A 17744-nucleotide genomic window follows, 5' to 3' on the forward strand; every position below is an offset into this window, starting at 1 on the left:
AATACATGTACTTCTGCAAACACTCTTTTGAACGACTTATCTATCGGGAACGAAATTTTTTATATTCGTGTTTCCCGCACTCCACGAAATGTGGCCACAGTTTTATGAAAATTCCATATTTTTTCAATGAAATAGGTTTGATTTGTTTTATTTTCGATTTGTGCATGGAACATAATACATTTGTAACAATTCTAAGATAGCAAGAGATCAAATATCATTTGCATTTCACTATTTTCAGCATAGGTATTTGCTGTTTGATAAGACTTCAGCTTCAGAAGCTTTTTATATCCACATTTATTGAGGAAAAAGTTCTTTTTAACAAACTTGTTTTGCACATTTTCTACCTCTTGTATAATACATCATAATTCAAAGTGGTCATCCTTCTTCATGTTCCTGGCTCTTTACACAGCAGGAAGATTAACCGAATTTTTAAACATTTTTTTTTTAATTTGCATAATGAGCTGTTTAAAACCTTGATTACCAAAAACTTAAGTTTGACTGAATTGGCACTTATCGATATAAGATTGTTCTAGGTTGATGTTTGTTGGTGATCGAGAGCTTAAACAGAGAAGAAGTAAATAAGTAAACATTAAAGTGTAAATTAATTTTCCTGCAATTTTTTTTATTACCTACAAAAGTTTGGTCCTTCACAAGATGAGGAAATTTGCATATGTCCCCAAACACATATCAAAATTCCTGTATAAAATTTTAGTTAAAAGTTGGAAGAATTCTACATTATTATGACAAGAACACAGCCTTTATACTACTTTATATTTTGTTTCAGTTTCCAGAGGAACACCAGAAGTCATGGATACCCCTTTTCCCCGTAACATGGGGAGTCGTACCACACATGCGCTGTCTCTTCAGAATCATCTACATGATCAGATGTTATCAAACTCAGAGTTGTGTGATGTTGTTCTTGTTGTTGAGCAAGTGGTAAATATCAGTTTATAAACATGATAAATATTGCGAAATGGTAAATATCTGTTTATTGCTTAGTTAATAATTCTGTACTTGTTACATAATAATTATATATGTAGCAAAAAAAAAGTAAGAAGCTGAAACTGATGAATCTCCTTCAATTCTAACATAAAACAGACTGTCATCTAATGTTAGTATGTTGATATAGCTTAATATATAGAGGCTAGAGATACAATCTTAAACATGCTAGCCAAAACATAACAGTATTCAGTCATACACTACATTGATTTAGACCTAAATCTTTAGCTAAGCAGCTAGGCTAGCTACTATAAACTGGAATGCAGCCCCGCAATGTCATAAAATATCTGTCAATGAGAAATGTCTTAAGAAAGGGGGCATAACAGCGAAAGTAAAAAAAATAACTATTCATTCACCTGCATTTCTAAGCAACATGGAAGCATATTGTTAACATGATTAGACTGAACAATATGCTCTGTACCAAAATTATGAGATGGTAACCAACACATCACAAATTCAGGAATTGGTGAGGCCATGTTGGTTTTATAAAAGTATCTTATATTTGATATTTTTATGCCTGTGCAAGGAGAAGAAATTGTTTTCATTAATAATATATCTATTCATGTAATAATAAAGAGCAAGTCTGCATAACATTTTGATTTAAATTAAGTGTTACTGAAGAGACAAGTACGACATTCTTCAAATACCGTATAAGCAGAATTTTTAGCGAGGATTTAATTTTGGCATTATTAGCAAGGGTTCTGAGATCGCTAATATTAAATATCGCTAAAAATAAACTGTGTTTAATTTGTTATAGCTCTTTTAGTAAGCATTTTAAAATCGCTAAATTTACTCCTCACTAACTATAGATTACCATATTTTAAGGACAAATCGCTAAATTTGCGTCTTGTTTAAATTTCCACATATAAGATAATTTTAAGTGAGAAATTCGAATTTGAAATCATACAAAAAGAATGTAATGCAATGATATTATTGACTATAACATTACAATAGAGCAACACAGATATTCTGATTATGTTCTGATGTTGGATGCATCACTTTTGATATGTTTTCTGTTTAGGAAATCCGTGCCCATTGGAATGTGTTAGTGCTGTGTCCCTACTTCCAATCTCTCTATGACAGTGGCTTGAAAGAAAAAACCTCAGGTATTTGTTTCAGAATGGACATTGGTGTATTTTGGTATTATCATAATTATGTGTTTTTATGGCATCGAGCAATAGCTTGAATGTCATCTAGGTATCGTACAGATTTACGCGACCAAATGTGTCAGTTGATCCATCCGCAAAAGAAAATAACAATAGCAATACATCAATTTCTTTGAAAATGTTCACAATGAATGAAATCGTGAAATTAGAAATGCATAAATTGTAAATATAATTAATTTTGCTACAAAACAAAGATACTATGTTTATTTAATCACAAGAAAAACACGATAGTTGTTGCAGATGAATTTATAAAAGAACGGATGTGTGGAATGACATGATTAACATTTCGGAAGGATTACAATGCAACACAAACAACCCAATTGGCAGTAACATAATCAAAACATACCCACGAATACTAGACAATATTTAAAAATATTGGATTCTAGATAAAATTTCAACATTATCTTTTCAGTTTTATTACCAGTTAAAATATTTGATCTTAAAAGCTGGAGTGATTACTGTGCTTCACCATTAATTCCTTTAATTCACAATATTCTGTATGCCACACCCGATCAAAATTCGATCGTAATCATAGTAAAGCAGTCATGGTTGTTGTTTAGATGCACTAAAGAAATGTGCAGACTTTGACAATTAGGAACCTGCTCCGATTATCTTTTCTTTAGAGGGCGCCACAGGCAAACACGGTCCTGTATCGGAACACCCTCGCGCCTTATCAGTAGTTACCGATCGAAGAAAAACGTAAACAATCTGCTGTCAAACACATGCTCGTAAAACATGCCTGAAACTTGTTGTTGTGTGCCGAATTGTAGTAATCGGGGTGGCCATATATTTCCAACAGATCCGTTAAGAAGAAAAGCATGGATACACGCAATAAAACGTGGTGAAACTCGTTTTCAAAGCTGGACTCCGTCAACTCATGCTGTTGTTTGCAGAGCGCATTTTAAATCAGACGACTATTTGACTGAAACCCAGCATGGTAACAATATTTATTTATTTATTTTGAAATCTTTGATAAGCATGTGCAAAGTAATGTTAATAGATTTTATTCTGAGCAATGTTTATGCCTTATTTGCTTAGATGAAATGCACTAAAATATCGAATCCCTTGTTTACCTCTCATACGAAGTAATCTGATAACGTTACAGACACTGCCACATGCAGACTCCCCACTGACAACTTCAATTACTGGTCATTTATTACAAACGCATTATCTTTTAACAATATAAACACAAGGCATGTCTAAAAGAACACATGCTGTTGCCTGACAATTTATGCATATCTACCAGTACAAGATACTGTGTTTTGACATTGATGTCTAATTAGCACCCTGCTTAAAAACAAATTTGACCTGTTTAGTTGAATTAATAAACACATGGGCATGTTTTGTAACATCAATTTTATAACAATAATACTTGTAATAATAGAAATATTTTAGTAAATTTATATTTGTTTTATTTGCTTTAAAAAGTTAGTTCAAATTATAAATTAATTATTTAATAAATAATCTAGTACTATGAACAAGTATTGATATATTAAATAATTTAATTCTTAGGAACTACTCCTTTAAGTAAAAGATTGAAGAAAACTGCAGTGCCAAGCATTTTTCCCTGGGTAGAGCCAAGTCCACATTCACATGAACGAGCCGACAGAGCCAAGTCCAGAGGCATCAAACGAAAACTAGCAGAAGAATTTTCTGCTTCGTCTTCCATAGATGAATTCATCTATACATCAGCTGATGATCTGCAAGTATCCGAGGAAATTGTATCTAACTCTACCCAAATTTTGGCTGAAGAAATTCAAGTCACTGTTCAGAAATCTGACGTTAAATTTTTTGATGTACAGACACAAACTCCTCGGTATCCCCCAATGAGTATTGAAAACTTTACAAATGATGATGCCGGAGTAAATTTCTATACTGGATTGGAAACTCTTACTAAATTTTATTTTGTTTTAAGAACCTTAGGACCCGCAGCTCACTGTTTGAATTATATTTATCATAAGGTTTCAAACATAAGTGTTCCTGACCAATTTTTCTTAGTCCTCTGCAAGTTACGGCGCCATACGACCAATTTTGAACTTTCAAGATTATTTGGAGTTTCCGAAAAGACTGTATCAAATATATTTTTTACATGGATTTTATTCATGAGTAAGCAATGGCAGGAAATCGACATTTGGCCTACAAAGTATCTTGTAAAATATTACTGTCCATCAGATTTTAAAACAAAATTTCCAAATACTAGAGTGATAATAGATGGCACAGAGTGTCCAATTAAAAGACCAAAGTTACCAAAGCCACAGCAAGCAACGTATTCTACCTATAAAAACCGTAACACGGTAAAAGTTCTTGTAGGAGCGACACCAGGTGGATTAACATCTTATATTTCTACAGCTTATGGGGGATCCACAAGTGACCGTCAAATAGTTGAAAGAAGTAGGCTGTTAGAAATGTGCAATTCTGGAGATTCAATAATGGCGGACAAAGGTTTCAATGTGCAGGATATGTTTGTACACAGGAACATTCAAATAAATACACCAACATTTTGCACATGAAAAAAGTACAGCACAGACATGCTTGCAATGTGCATCGGGTCCCATGCCTGCCGCACATTCACATTGAGACTCTATAACACTTCTGTCTTTTCCTATCATAATGTCAACAACATATTTCACAGACTTCATCATTGAAGCTTTTACACTACTTCTAACGAACCAATTTGAATCATGAAATGTCACCCTCACATACTGGATAAACCCATCGTTGTACATATCCCTTCCTTTCTTATCAGTTGTCTTATTAAACTTCGACAAGAAAGTGGAAATTTCTGCCTCTGTGCAACCTGGAAAGGTCTTGTCACCATGAAGGTCCTTGTAGAGTTGTGGATCTGGCGTCATCATCATAAATTCAGGTCCATAAACATCGGTCTTAGCACAATGTGCATTTCTTCTGTAGGCTTCAAGTCTGCAATAAAATAAGCATATTTAATTCTTTTTCATGTATATTTTGAGTGAAACATAGCTGCAACAATCAGGAAATAATAATACTGCTTCATAATAAAAATGTAGAGAAGTATTCTTATTTTACTGCAAGCACCAAGCAATATGAGATCGATGTTAGAATTACCGAGGAAATTCAAGTTAAAAATCTAACACGCTAAAGTTGCAGATTATTTAAGAATTAGTTTCTTAAACGAGGTAATTCTGATATTTACTGTCAATTTGACTTAATGTTAATCTTTTACACACCATTGATAATTATTTACTGTGTTATTAATAATGTTTACTTGGATTTGCATGAAAACATCGTATGTTTATTTACCTCTCCACAAGTTCCCACTTCCTTCCTGATTTCTTTGCTCCAAACTTTTCTAACTCGTTCTTAAGTTCAGGTATAGTCATATCACCACAATTAGATGCCATAGTAAATTAAGGATTGTAACTGAAACGTGTGTGCTTTCCGATATCGTATTCGAGAATGGATGCTGATTATCCATCTTCACAGGTTTTATCACTTTTGTAATGGACCGCATTTTCCTGTGGCGCCCCCTACCGATACAAGATAAGATAACCGACTCCGGTTCCCCATTAGAATAATATTGAAAAATTTTAAAGGTTTCATCAAAGGTCAACCTGTCCAAAAATTTATTTTTACAATAGCCCCAAAACTATGTGGTTTAAATAAAGTTGACTTTTTTTACAGTTTATAAATTTATGTATTTCATTGATTAACAGATAGAAAGTACCACTTGATAACAAATACTGAATAAAAATATTTATCAAGAAAACTTCTTTACGTTGATCAATGATAGTTTTCACTAAAAGTACAGAATTAAGCAGGTGCATTTTTTCAAAATAAGCAAATTTTTCATATATTTTTTTCTCGATAAATAGTATTTTATTCAAAAAAATATTTGTTTTCAAGTGATGCTTTCTTTCTGTTAAACAATGATGTAATTATAAATTATTAAAAGTTTTAACTTTAAACCTCACATTGCTTTGGAGATATTTTGAAAATAAATTTTTGGACATGTTGAACTTTGATGAAACCTTAAATCCTTCATAATTCTTCAACGGGGCTGAAAAGAGTGATTGTTCAACGGCGTCTAGCCAATTTGAACCCTGCTTTATTCGGACTATGATGACCTCTGACAGGGTGCAATTGTTACATTTTGTTCAAAATTACGATTTTTTATTAGCTCACCTCAACGAAGTTGGGGGGAGCTTATGTGATACCCTCGGCGTCGGCGTCGGCGTCGGCGTCCCAGGTCAAGGTTAAGTTTTTTGGAGCAGTTTTCTTTTTAATTACTTCTGTGTCCTATACTGATTAGACATGCATGGAAAATGGTTTTAGTGTGTTTTATTGTACCAGACAAAGTTTCAGATGCTGCAATTTCAGCAAAGGAATTACCAGGTTAATGTTTTTGGAGCAGGTTAACATTTTTGGTGCAGTTTTTGGTGTGGGTTTCATTTCCAAGTAACTATCAGGCCTATGTTGACCAAACTTGCATGGATGATACATCTAAGGATGCATACTACCCGGATTGCTTCGGATGCTGAATCTGACCTACATTTTCCGGTTGAGTGAACAGTTTAAAGTTTTTGGTGCAGGTTTCATTTCCAAGTAACTATAAGCCCTATGTTGACCAAACTTGCATGGATGATACATCTAAGGATGCATACTACCGGGCTTGCTTCGGATGCTGAATCTGACCTACATTTTCCGGTTGAGTGAACAGGTTAAAGTTTTTGGTGCAGGTTTCATTTCCAAGTAACTATAAGCCCTATGTTGACCAAACTTGCATGGATGATACATCTAAGGATGCATACTACCGGGCTTGCTTCGGATGCTGAATCTGACCCACATTTTCCAGTTGAGTGAACAGGTTAAAGTTTTTGGTGCAGGTTTCATTTCCAAGTAACTATAAGCCCTATGTTGACCAAACTTGCATGGATGATACATCTAAGGATGCATACTACCGGGCTTGCTTCGGATGCTGAATCTGACCTACATTTTCCAGTTGAGCGAACAGGTTAATGTTTTTGGTGCAGGTTTCATTTGCAAGTAACTTTAAGCCCTATGTTGACCAAACTTGCATGGATGATACGTCTAAGGATGCACACTACCAGGCTTGCTTCGGATGCTGAATCTGACCTACATTTTCCGGTTGAGTGAATAGTTAAAAGTTTTTGGTGCAGGTTTCATTTCCAAGGAACTATGAGTTTTTTAATGACCAGTCTTGCATAGATGATACATCTAAGGATGCATACTTCCAGGCTTGCTTCGGAAGCTGAATCTGACCTACTTTTTGTGGATGAGTGAAAATGTTAGTTTTAATGCATGTTTCATTTCCAATAAACTATGAGCCCTATAATGAGCAAACTTGCATGGATGATACATCTAAGGATGCACACTAATGGACTTGCTTCGGATGCTGAATTGGACATACATTTTTCAGATAATAGACAAGGTAAAAGTTATGGTTGCAGGTCTATTACCAAAAACTATAAGGCTTATATAACATTGTATAAACCAAACTTTCACAAATGCTGCATCAAGAGATGAAAACTCTCAAATTTGCTTCAGATGCTGGATTTTCATTACATTTTCATGAAGAAGAAGTAGTTAAAATTTTTTATGTAGGTCTATTTCAAAGTATCAGATCAAAATTGCTTTTAAAAATATTTTCATTTTTGGAATGTATACTTTTTGTTGGTTAATTGTGTGACTTTGCCTTACTTAAAGATAACATTCGTTGAGGTGAGCTCTGTAATCTCTGATTACCTATGTTTAGTTACCTGAGTAACTAAATTGACCTGTTGCTATATCAAATTCAAAAAGATCTTTAGAAAATTAATTTTTCATATTCGATGCCATTGAAGCCTTTCAGGCATTTGATTCTAGGTTTGTCTGAAATCACTTATTAAAATTAAAATAAAGAAATCGCTGAAGTTAGCACTACAGTAAAACTCTATAAAATTACTTTGCTATATCCGTAATTGGTTATATCTGTATAAGGAATTTGTTAAATTTATATAGCTGGGGATTCAAGATAACTTCGCTATATCCATGAATTAGCAATATCCGTGTTCTTACAAAACAAGTTTTACTGTATTTAAAAAATTTAATTTACTTTGCACCTCTTTTTCGTGTGTAGTTGATTCAAGTCATTTTTTTAAGGAAAATTATAAGAAGGCATTGAGTATTTTTTTTTTTTTGTGAAAACATTTTCCACATGGAAGTAGAAACTCTGCATACCAGCCAAATGTTACTGACATAATGGAAAAAAAACTATCTGTACCAATTGTTTAGAGTATGCGAGTCTGAAACTGAATATTTCGAAGAAAATTAAAGTTAATCTGGTTTTCTCTAAAAATTAAGGGGAAGAAGATTTAGTAGTCATTTGAAATGTTTGGAAACACTTTTAGAAACAAGTTTTATATTAAAAAAATTAAGAATTTCATAATTTCTTTCAGGCAAGATTCACCTTCAGATTGGCAAAGTCCCTGCAGTAAGGACGGCGATTTCTTTCCTTTACATGGGGACAGCTGAGATATCTTATGAGACAGTCAAGGACATTCTGGAAGTGGCCGACTATTTCCAGATTGCAGACTTGAAAGCATGCTGTCAAAGTTATTTAGAGAGTGTTAGTATGACTGCTGAGAACTGCGTCCAAATGTGCTTACTGTGCAGCCTGTATAACTTAGAATATTACAACAAAGTATTTGAATTCCTAAGAGGACATTTGCCAGAGATAATGCAACAGGAGGATGCCTTGACCTTGACCTCAGAATCGGTGATGTCACTGCTTACTGATAAGACCTTGTCTTACGTAGAACAAATGCAATTCTTTGAGTTCATTCTGAAGTGGGTGGAATTTGATCAAGAGAATAGAGAGGAGTTCTTCTCTGGTTTGTTTTGTTCTCTTGACTTGAAGAAGATTCCAAAGACTGTTCTAGAGAAGAAGATTGAAACTTACCCTCTGGTGGCAAAGAATGAAAAATGTCAGGTTCATGTCTTGAACACTAAAATGAAGTACATAACAGGACTCATCAAAGAAGATGATGGAGTAAGGGAGGCAATTCTGGTGGCAGGGGGCTGTGGTCAGATCATGTTTGAGAACATCTTCCATCTGTTTCCGTTCAGGGAGTCCATGGCTGTTAACACACTGCTAGGATACATTTTGGCAGAGGACAGGTGGATTGAATTAGCACCTCTCCCTTACCAGATGAAACAAGCAACAATAACATACTGTTCAAAGAGTAAGTGCTTGTATGTTTTTGATAATGGACACCAAACATTTTCCACCAAAGTCTCTGTTTACAAGTTTGATTTGAAGGAAAACAAGTGGACAAGTTTTCTGTTAGAAGTTCCAGAAAACTATGGGAATAACACGCTTCACACCATTCTAGCATGTGCAGGAAAGTTGTATGCCATAATTTCCAGTCATGTCATCCAGTTTGGTCCACAGCTGGTGCACCAGTGGAGCACCTTTGTTATGGAAGTGAAAGAAGATGATTCTAAATGTGAAGTCAAGCAGACTCTGTTTCAACGAAATGAAAACTCCCATTTGGTGGCATGTGTTATGCAGGATAGGAAGATCTGTGTGTTGGCCAACAAAGTGGGAGCAAATCCCAAAAGAAGAGGAAAGAGTGCCAAATTTTATGTATATGACACTGCTTTAAATAGAAAGTATGATCAATCCAAAGGTGCTTATTGGGACAATTTACTGATTCCTGTTGGAGACGAGCTTGTCGTGACCAGAATGGGGAAGTGTTCATACACAAAATACTCAATGACAGCGCGAAAGTGGAAGCATATCAAAGAGGAGTTTTTGCCTTTCCCAACGAAACCCTTTGAAAACGTTGAATACAGCACAATTTCTGATGGCAGCAACTTTTATGTCATTGGTGGCAAAGGTTTCAAGGCCCCAGAGACCATATCCACAACATTCTGTTTCAATTATGCTGAGAAGAAATGGAAGAATCTCCAGGAACTTCCCCAACCTCTGCGACAGAGTGCCACCTGTCTGATCCAGTTACCTAGCAACCTCACCAAATGCCACTTCAATTGTCCCCACTGCAAATTCTTCTCATGTCGCAGCAGGGCCACCTATGACATCCACTATCCAATAGATGACGAAGACGAGGAAGATGAAGATGATTTTGATGATGGCAGTGGATACACCTATGAAGATGATTACGCCTCTGGACTATGGAGTGATGATGCACCAGACTACCTGGAAGATGAAGATTATGATGTTTGGCTGTGGTGAATCTTCTGCCTTCATGTTGCTACACATTACTGTCAGTGCCAATATTTTGAGAAAACTCAACTCTCTCACATAAGTTTAATGTCAGTCATTTTCTGATTTATGTAAAGAGTTGTACAGGATTTATAAATGTTTATAAGTAGTTCTAAAAATGCTATTATTTTAATGGTTTCAAAATTTGTTCAGTTTGTTTTATAACCTTTGAAATAGGAGAAAATATAGCAAGATAAAAAATATGTGTTTGTTGTTTTGATTTTGATTAATGCAGATGAGCATATTGTGTTACAAGTACATGTAAATAATTATACAAACTATTTTTTTTTTGGTCTGATTTTAAATACTCATAAGAAATTAACATGGACAAATTTATCTAGAATATTGTACTGTACAATAGTACCAGTATTTCTTTAATGCATAGATTTTAAAAGAAACAAAGCTGCATTTATTTTCAGATTGTTGGTGGTACATTAAGTTGTGTAAGAAGGAAAAATGATGTAAACATTGTTTAAAAAAAAAATGTAACATCATTTGTTGTTTACAGAAAGCTATAAGATGGACAATTTTGCATTCCTTTCATGGAAATATATAGATTGAACTGATTCTGAGGAGAAGCAAGATAATATGTACATGTGATTGGTATTCCTTCTGTGGAATGTTTGTCATTTTTGGGGAATAATCATTAATACAAAGCAAAATACATGAAAATGCCAAAAGAGTGCGTAGAAATAAGTTTGACCACAATTACATTTTATACCTTTAAACATTTAGTATCCCAGTCAATTTTCATATTGATAAAATGCATTGAAACTATTCATTTGATAATTAGAATGTTTTCAGTTTTTGAAAAAGAAGAAAAGTACATTTTTCATTCTTTTTTAATTTGCTTGGAAGCAATTTAGTCTTGTTTTTATCTGATGAGAACTTTCAATGTTTCCAAAGTAATTTGAAGACTGTAAGTCTGCCATGAGGAATTTGTAATTTTCTTGACATGTGTAAAATATATAATATCGTTATCAGTCCCAGTTGTCTTTTCGTTTGTATTTTTTAATCATTTTTCTGTTGATGAAGATGTTGATACTTAACCTGTACATGTATAAGGTTTGATGCTCTCTTTTTAAAAATTCAGCAGACTTTTTTCTTTTTTAATTGTTCGATTTTTTTTCACTTCCTTTTGTTGTGTAGTTAGATTAGTACGGAAAAGTGAATAAAAAATAAAAATAATATGTCAAGAGTTTTTGTTTACTCAAAACCTTTATTTTTTCTGTCAATGTACTAGGACAGAAAAAGGATCCATCAAAGTGGAATGTAGTTTAGGAGTGTCAAGATTTTAGAGTCATACCTGTGTAGAATTTTGTTCCCTTACTTTACTTTGAAGTCAAAATTAAGGTAGTTTTTGCGTCACCTGCAGAGCACACAATGCAATTTGAGCTGCAATTTTGATGTCGGAAATTTTGTTGAAAAAATTTAATGTACTATTTTAGTAATAGAAAATAAGAACATTTAGAAACTTCTGCCATTCATACATATGCACTGGACGAACTATTGATGTGCTTAGATTGAAGCAAAATTACATTATTGTCGTCCTATACAATATTGATTTATTATATAATACTTACATTCCATTGCACAGAAATAATTTTTCTGAAACAATTTAATACTTTCTTTTAGTCTAACTCATAAAGTTTTAAATTGCATACAAATTTATCAAAACAGCACATTTTAACAACAGAATAAAATTTTCAAAAATGCAGCTCATATTATTTATGCTTTAAAGATCACTTTACCTGGAATCTGTTTGTCCATCTGTCTGTCACACCAAATATTAAGAGAACTGTTTCAAATTTTGATATTTTGCAGGGGACATTTGTTTTTGGAAAAGACCATAATTAATGACAAGGTGACCTTTGAAGTTGACATTTGAACTTCTTTCGAAATAGTTTGTCTGGTCATACAACATAATTTTGAAGTGTAAAAGGTGGATCTGTGCTATTTAGAATGTGCAGTGTTTTCTCTGCACTGTTTCTGCATGGCAGTACTTTCTGCAAATTCAAGAAGTAGGTCACCCTGACCTACTTTTCAGGTCACTCGGGTGACCTATTGCTATCTGTTTTCGTCCGTCTTGTGTTAACATTTGAACATTTTCAACTCCTCTGAAACCACTGAACCAATTTTAACCAAATTTGGTATAAAGCATCTATGGGTGAAGGGGAACAAAAATTATGAATTTGATGGTCCCCGCCCCCGCCTGAGGGGTGGGGCCAAAACCACTAAAATTAATGAAATCTTTAAAAATCTTCTTCTTTACTCCTGGACATCAAGAAGGCAAACTGTTGGTATGAATGTAATGAGCATTGAGTCCTCTACCTAAACAGTGAAATTCATGGCCCAAGGGCCAGGGGTTCTAGTGCTAGGGTGGGGCTCTATTGATTATGTAGTGAAAATGCATTAAATCTTTGAAAATCTTCTCTGCTCCTGGGTATTAAATGAACTAAGTACATAGTTGTGATGAGCAAGAGTGCCTCTTCCAAAATTATGAATTTTATGGCCCCAGGGTTAGGGGTTCTGGTGTTACGTGGGGCTCTAATGATTATATAGTAAAAATGCATTAAATCTTCGAAAATCTTCTTTGCTCCTGGGAATTAAATAAACTAACTTAGTGCATGGTTATGATGAGCAAGAGTGCCTCTTCCAAAAATGTGATTTTTATGGCCCCAGGGTTAGGGGTTCTGGTGTTAGGATGGGGCTCCATTGATTATACAGTGATAATGCATTAATTCTTTCAAAATCGTCTTCTCTGCTCCTGGGTATTAAATAAACTAACTTAATTAGTATATAGTTATAATGCCTCAACCAAATTTGTGAATTTCATGGCCCTTTTGTCAGGGGTTTTGCCATTTGGTGTATTGATTATATAGTGAAAATACATTAATTCTTTGAAAATCGTTTTCTTTGCTCCTGGGTATTACGTTAATGATCCAAGTATATATATTTATGATGAAGTAAGGTGCATCTAGCAAAATGGTTAATTTCATGCCCCCTGGGTCAGGGGTATTGGAGGGAGGGTTACATAGTTTGAAAATAAATGAATGCTTTGAAATCTGCTCTTTGGTATTGATCAACCATTTATGATGTAATAAAATTTATGATAAAATTTCCAAAATTTTGAAATATGTGTCCCCAGGGTCAGTGGTTCACAACCCATTGGCCAATCATTGTCAAATTTGTCACTTGGTATCCTTGGCCCAAGGGCTACCATTTTTACTAAAACTAGGGTTAGGACCCTTCAGCAAGGGGAGATAATCAGGAAAATAAAACCAAAGGTACTGCCTGCCAAAAATTTTTTTTCATGAACCACCAGAAAGATTATCACCAAACTTACATACAATAATGAGGATATGTTGAAGATAAACAAAAAATTTCAAGGCATCACCCTGGGGCAAAGGGCATGGTCTCAAGGTCACTTGAAAGTTGACCAAAAATTAAACTTTATAAAAACGTTTATATTTAGCTTACTATAAAGACCAGGATCATCAAATCTTGTAAGTTGATGCATCTTAGGATTTCACATCACGTTTACTCAAAAGTTGGTCATGGTGACTTACTTTTTGAATTTTGATTTCATATTGATTTGGAGGCATATTTTGAACACTTTAATGCCCATGATCATCAAACTTTGTCTGTTGGTGCATTTTGAGTCCTCGAACAATGACAATTTAAAAGTAGGTCACCTTGACCTACTTTTTGAATTTGATGGCTTATATCTTCTAAAACTTTTACAGCAATTATTTGAGATACTGAGAGATTTAAAATCATCAGACTTTGTAAGTTGATGCATCTTGGGCCCTTAACACATTTTTATCTAAAATTAGGTCACAGTGACCTACTTTTTAAATTTTAGCAGGCATTTGTTTTCAAATTTTAAAATGGCATATTTTGAATACTTTCAGGCCTATGATCATCAAACTTGATGCACCCTGGGTCTTCATAGAATGTCCACTAAAAAGTAGGTCATGGTGACCTACTTTTGACATTTTACAAATGTTAAATATAAGTATTATTGGCTTAGAATCATTAAACTTTGTCAGTTGAGGGATCTTAAATTTTTGGAGTACATGTATGTATACCAAAAAGTAGATCAGTGACCTTCTTTTGACATTTTATGGCTATATTTAAATATCTCAGGTACTTATTGGCTTAGAATCATCAAACTTTGTCAGTTGATGCATCTTGGGTCTTCGGAGAATGTCGACCCAAAAAATAGGTCACAGTGATCTACTTTTGAAATTGTATGACTATATTCAAGCATCTCAGGTACTTATTGGTGTAGAATCATCAAACTTTGTCAATTGATGTATCTTAAGTCATTAGAGAATGTCCAACAAAAAGTAGGTCACAGTGACCTATTTTAATTTTTTTTTTTGGCTGTACATGTATTCATATTTCAGGTCCTGATTTGCCTAAATCATCAATCTTTGTCAATTGATGCATCTTGAGTCTTCAGAAAATTTCAACCAAAAAGTAGGTCACCATGACCTACTTATGGTTTTTTATAGCTATATTTAAATATCTTCAGTCCTATCTGGCTGAAAATCATCAAACTTTGTCAGCTGGTGCATCTTGGGTCTTCAGAGAAGGTCAACTGAAACATAGATCGCTGTGACTACTTTTGAAATTTTTTTGGAAATTTTAAAATGTTTCAGGTACTTTTAAGCTAAGAAACTCTGTTCAGTTGATGCATCTTGGGTCCTCAGAATATGTTAAATAACAAGAGGCCCAGGGGCCTTATAGGTCACCTGAGTATCATGTGACAACTTCCCAACAATTGAATTTGGTTCATGTTTTAAACAAGAGGTCATGAAATTCACAATTTTGAAAGAGGCACCAATGCTTATCATAATTATACACTTAACATTGCTTACTCTAGTTACTTAATACCCAGAGGTAGATCAGAGTAACAAAGAGAAAATACACTTCCACTTTATAACCAGTTGTGCACCCCACCCCACAGGAACCACTGACCCTGGGGCCACATATTTTAAAATTTTGGAAATTTTATCAATAAATTATATTTCTTCAAAAATGGTTGATTAATATCAACAAGCAGATTTCAAAGCATTAATTTATTTTCATACTAATGTAACCCCCCCCCCCCCCTCCCGATACCACTGACCCAGGGGGCATGAAATTAACCATTTTGCAAGATGCACCTTTTTTCGACATAAATATATAAACCTAAATCATTGGCATAATACCACGGAGCAAAGGAAAAGATTTTCAGAGAATTAATGTATTTTCACTATATAATCAAAAGAGACCCACCCCCACCCTCTTACACCAAAACCCCTGCCATGAAATTCACAAATTTGAATTTCAAAAATTTGGTTGAGGCACTGTTGCTCATTATAACTATATACTAAGTAAGTTTATTTAATACCCAGGAGCAGAGAAGAAGATTTTAAAAGAAATAACTTAATGCATTTTCACTATATAATCAAGAGCTCTGCCCTAATACCAGAACCCCTGACCCAGGGGCCATTTAATTCACAATTTTGGAAGAGGCACTCTTGCTCATCACAACTATGTACTTTATTGGTTTATTTAATATACAGGAGCAGAGAAGAAGATTTTCAAAGATTTAATGCATTTTCACTATATAATCTATATAGCCCCGCCCAAGCACTAGAACCCCTGACCCTGGGGCCATGAATTTCATAATTTTGGTACAGGACTCAATGTTCATTACATTCATGCCAACAGTTTGACTGCTTGATGTTATGGAGTAAAGGAGATTGCTTTTAAAGATTTCTTCATTAATTTTAGTGGTTTTGGCCCCACCCCTCAGGCCCCAGGGGGGAGGGGGGTGCGGGGACCATACAATTCATAATTTTTGTACCCCTTCACGCATAGATGCTGTATACCAAATTTGGTTAACATTGGTTCAGTGTGATTTCAGAGAAGCTGAAAATGTTCAAACGTTAACACCAGACACACAATGCACGAGGACAGATGAAAACGGATAGCAATAGGTCACCCAAGTGACTCAGGTGACCTAAAAAGATGGTCATGGTGACTTACTTTTGGAATTTCTAGGCATAGTTTGAATATTTCAAGTAATAAGTCTCAAGATAATCAAACTTTGTCATTTGAGGCATTTTGGGGTCTCAGGGTATGTTTACCAAAAAGTAGGTCACTGTGACCTACTTTTGAAATCTCATGGCTATATCTTTATATTTCAGATAATAAGAGGCTTAGAATCATCACATTTTGTGAGTTGATTATCCTGGGTTCTCAGTGTTTTATCCAAAATGCAGGTCAGGATGACCTACTTTTCAATTTCAAGGCTTTATTTATATGTACAGGATATTTATAGGCTACAAATACAAGAAATAGATTGTACATTTATCAGACTTGGGTCAAAGTCATGACAAATTTAGTGACCTTGAACTTGCACAAATTAATTTGGGTCAAGGTCATGAAACACCCTCAGGTCTTTGGCTCAAAAGAGCTAATAATTAAACTACTTTCATGTAGAGCATGCCCCCACATAAACTTTGTTCATTTTCAACTTCTTTAAAAAGCACCAATCTAAACACTTTAATTTGGATTCTGTACATGTAATTGTAAATGAGTATTTAAGTTCCAGAATGTCTTATGGTTGCATGGAGATTGACTTGAAATACATGTACTACAAACAAACCATATACATGTATTACTGCTTCAAAACACAAGAAATAGTATTCAGATTATTACATTTATTATACAACTTAAAACCTTTGTTAGAGGTTGCTGAACTCTATGGTAAAATGAACAATGGAATTAATGAGACATGTGTCACAGATAGACTCTTTCTTAAAATGATATGGAATTTAAAAATCCAAACAAAAACAAGCTTTCACAGAGTACTATAAAATGATTTATACATATAGTACACATTGTCGGCATTAACTTGAAAGTCACTAGAAAATTACTTGCAAGTTGCTAGAAAATGACATGATTACACTCAATACTGATCAGGGTAGCTCTAATAAATGACTGTCTGTTACCTTCTCACAGTGTGCTTATCCAGCATTATTCAGTTGTACATTACAATGTTCTTCGTACAAAATAATACCATTTAACCATGTTTCACCCATGAGGCATTTACCCCTAGACAGGAAGCATTGCACATCATTTTTGTCTTTTGGAAAGTTGAAAGCTGTGATAACAAAGGTAATAATATCATTGTATATCAATTCATGTGGCAGTTTGTTAAATCTTACATAATAATCTATCACATGGCAGGAAAAATAACATTTTAGTCATTTTCTTTGTATTAATTTGCATATGTTACAGCACATTCATTTATGGACAGA

The 17744-nt window shown here is 34.2% G+C and overlaps 2 protein-coding genes across 2 annotated transcripts; both read left to right on the plus strand.

Annotated features, from left to right (window-relative positions):
• Positions 1 to 51: 51 nt before the first annotated feature.
• On the plus strand, positions 52 to 11582 carry LOC134281829 (kelch-like protein 3). Its single transcript, XM_062764268.1, has 4 exons — positions 52 to 135; positions 785 to 936; positions 2021 to 2105; positions 8597 to 11582. Exons 1-4 carry the CDS (start codon positions 105 to 107, stop codon positions 10393 to 10395), a joined length of 2067 nt encoding a protein of 688 aa, XP_062620252.1. The 5' UTR covers positions 52 to 104; the 3' UTR covers positions 10396 to 11582.
• On the plus strand, positions 2767 to 4675 carry LOC134281830 (uncharacterized). Its single transcript, XM_062764269.1, has 2 exons — positions 2767 to 3102; positions 3678 to 4675. Exons 1-2 carry the CDS (start codon positions 2901 to 2903, stop codon positions 4673 to 4675), a joined length of 1200 nt encoding a protein of 399 aa, XP_062620253.1. The 5' UTR covers positions 2767 to 2900.
• Positions 11583 to 17744: the final 6162 nt, after the last annotated feature.

The sequence above is a fragment of the Saccostrea cucullata genome, unplaced genomic scaffold (genome assembly GCF_032062105.1).
Source record: "Saccostrea cucullata isolate Sc308-1 unplaced genomic scaffold, CSIRO_AGI_Scuc_v1 ctg5462, whole genome shotgun sequence".
Taxonomy (NCBI): Eukaryota; Metazoa; Mollusca; class Bivalvia; order Ostreida; family Ostreidae; genus Saccostrea; species Saccostrea cuccullata.

Coding starts and splice junctions, on each gene's coding strand:
- LOC134281829 (XM_062764268.1), top strand. CDS start 105: ATGAAAATTCCATATTTTTTCAATGAAATAG. Junction 937..2,020: donor TTCTTGTTGTTGAGCAAGTG/GTAAATATCAGT, acceptor TTTTCTGTTTAG/GAAATCCGTGCCCATTGGAA. Junction 2,106..8,596: donor CTTGAAAGAAAAAACCTCAG/GTATTTGTTTCA, acceptor AATTTCTTTCAG/GCAAGATTCACCTTCAGATT.
- LOC134281830 (XM_062764269.1), top strand. CDS start 2,901: ATGCCTGAAACTTGTTGTTGTGTGCCGAATTGTAGTAATCGGGGTGGC. Junction 3,103..3,677: donor TTTGACTGAAACCCAGCATG/GTAACAATATTT, acceptor TTTAATTCTTAG/GAACTACTCCTTTAAGTAAA.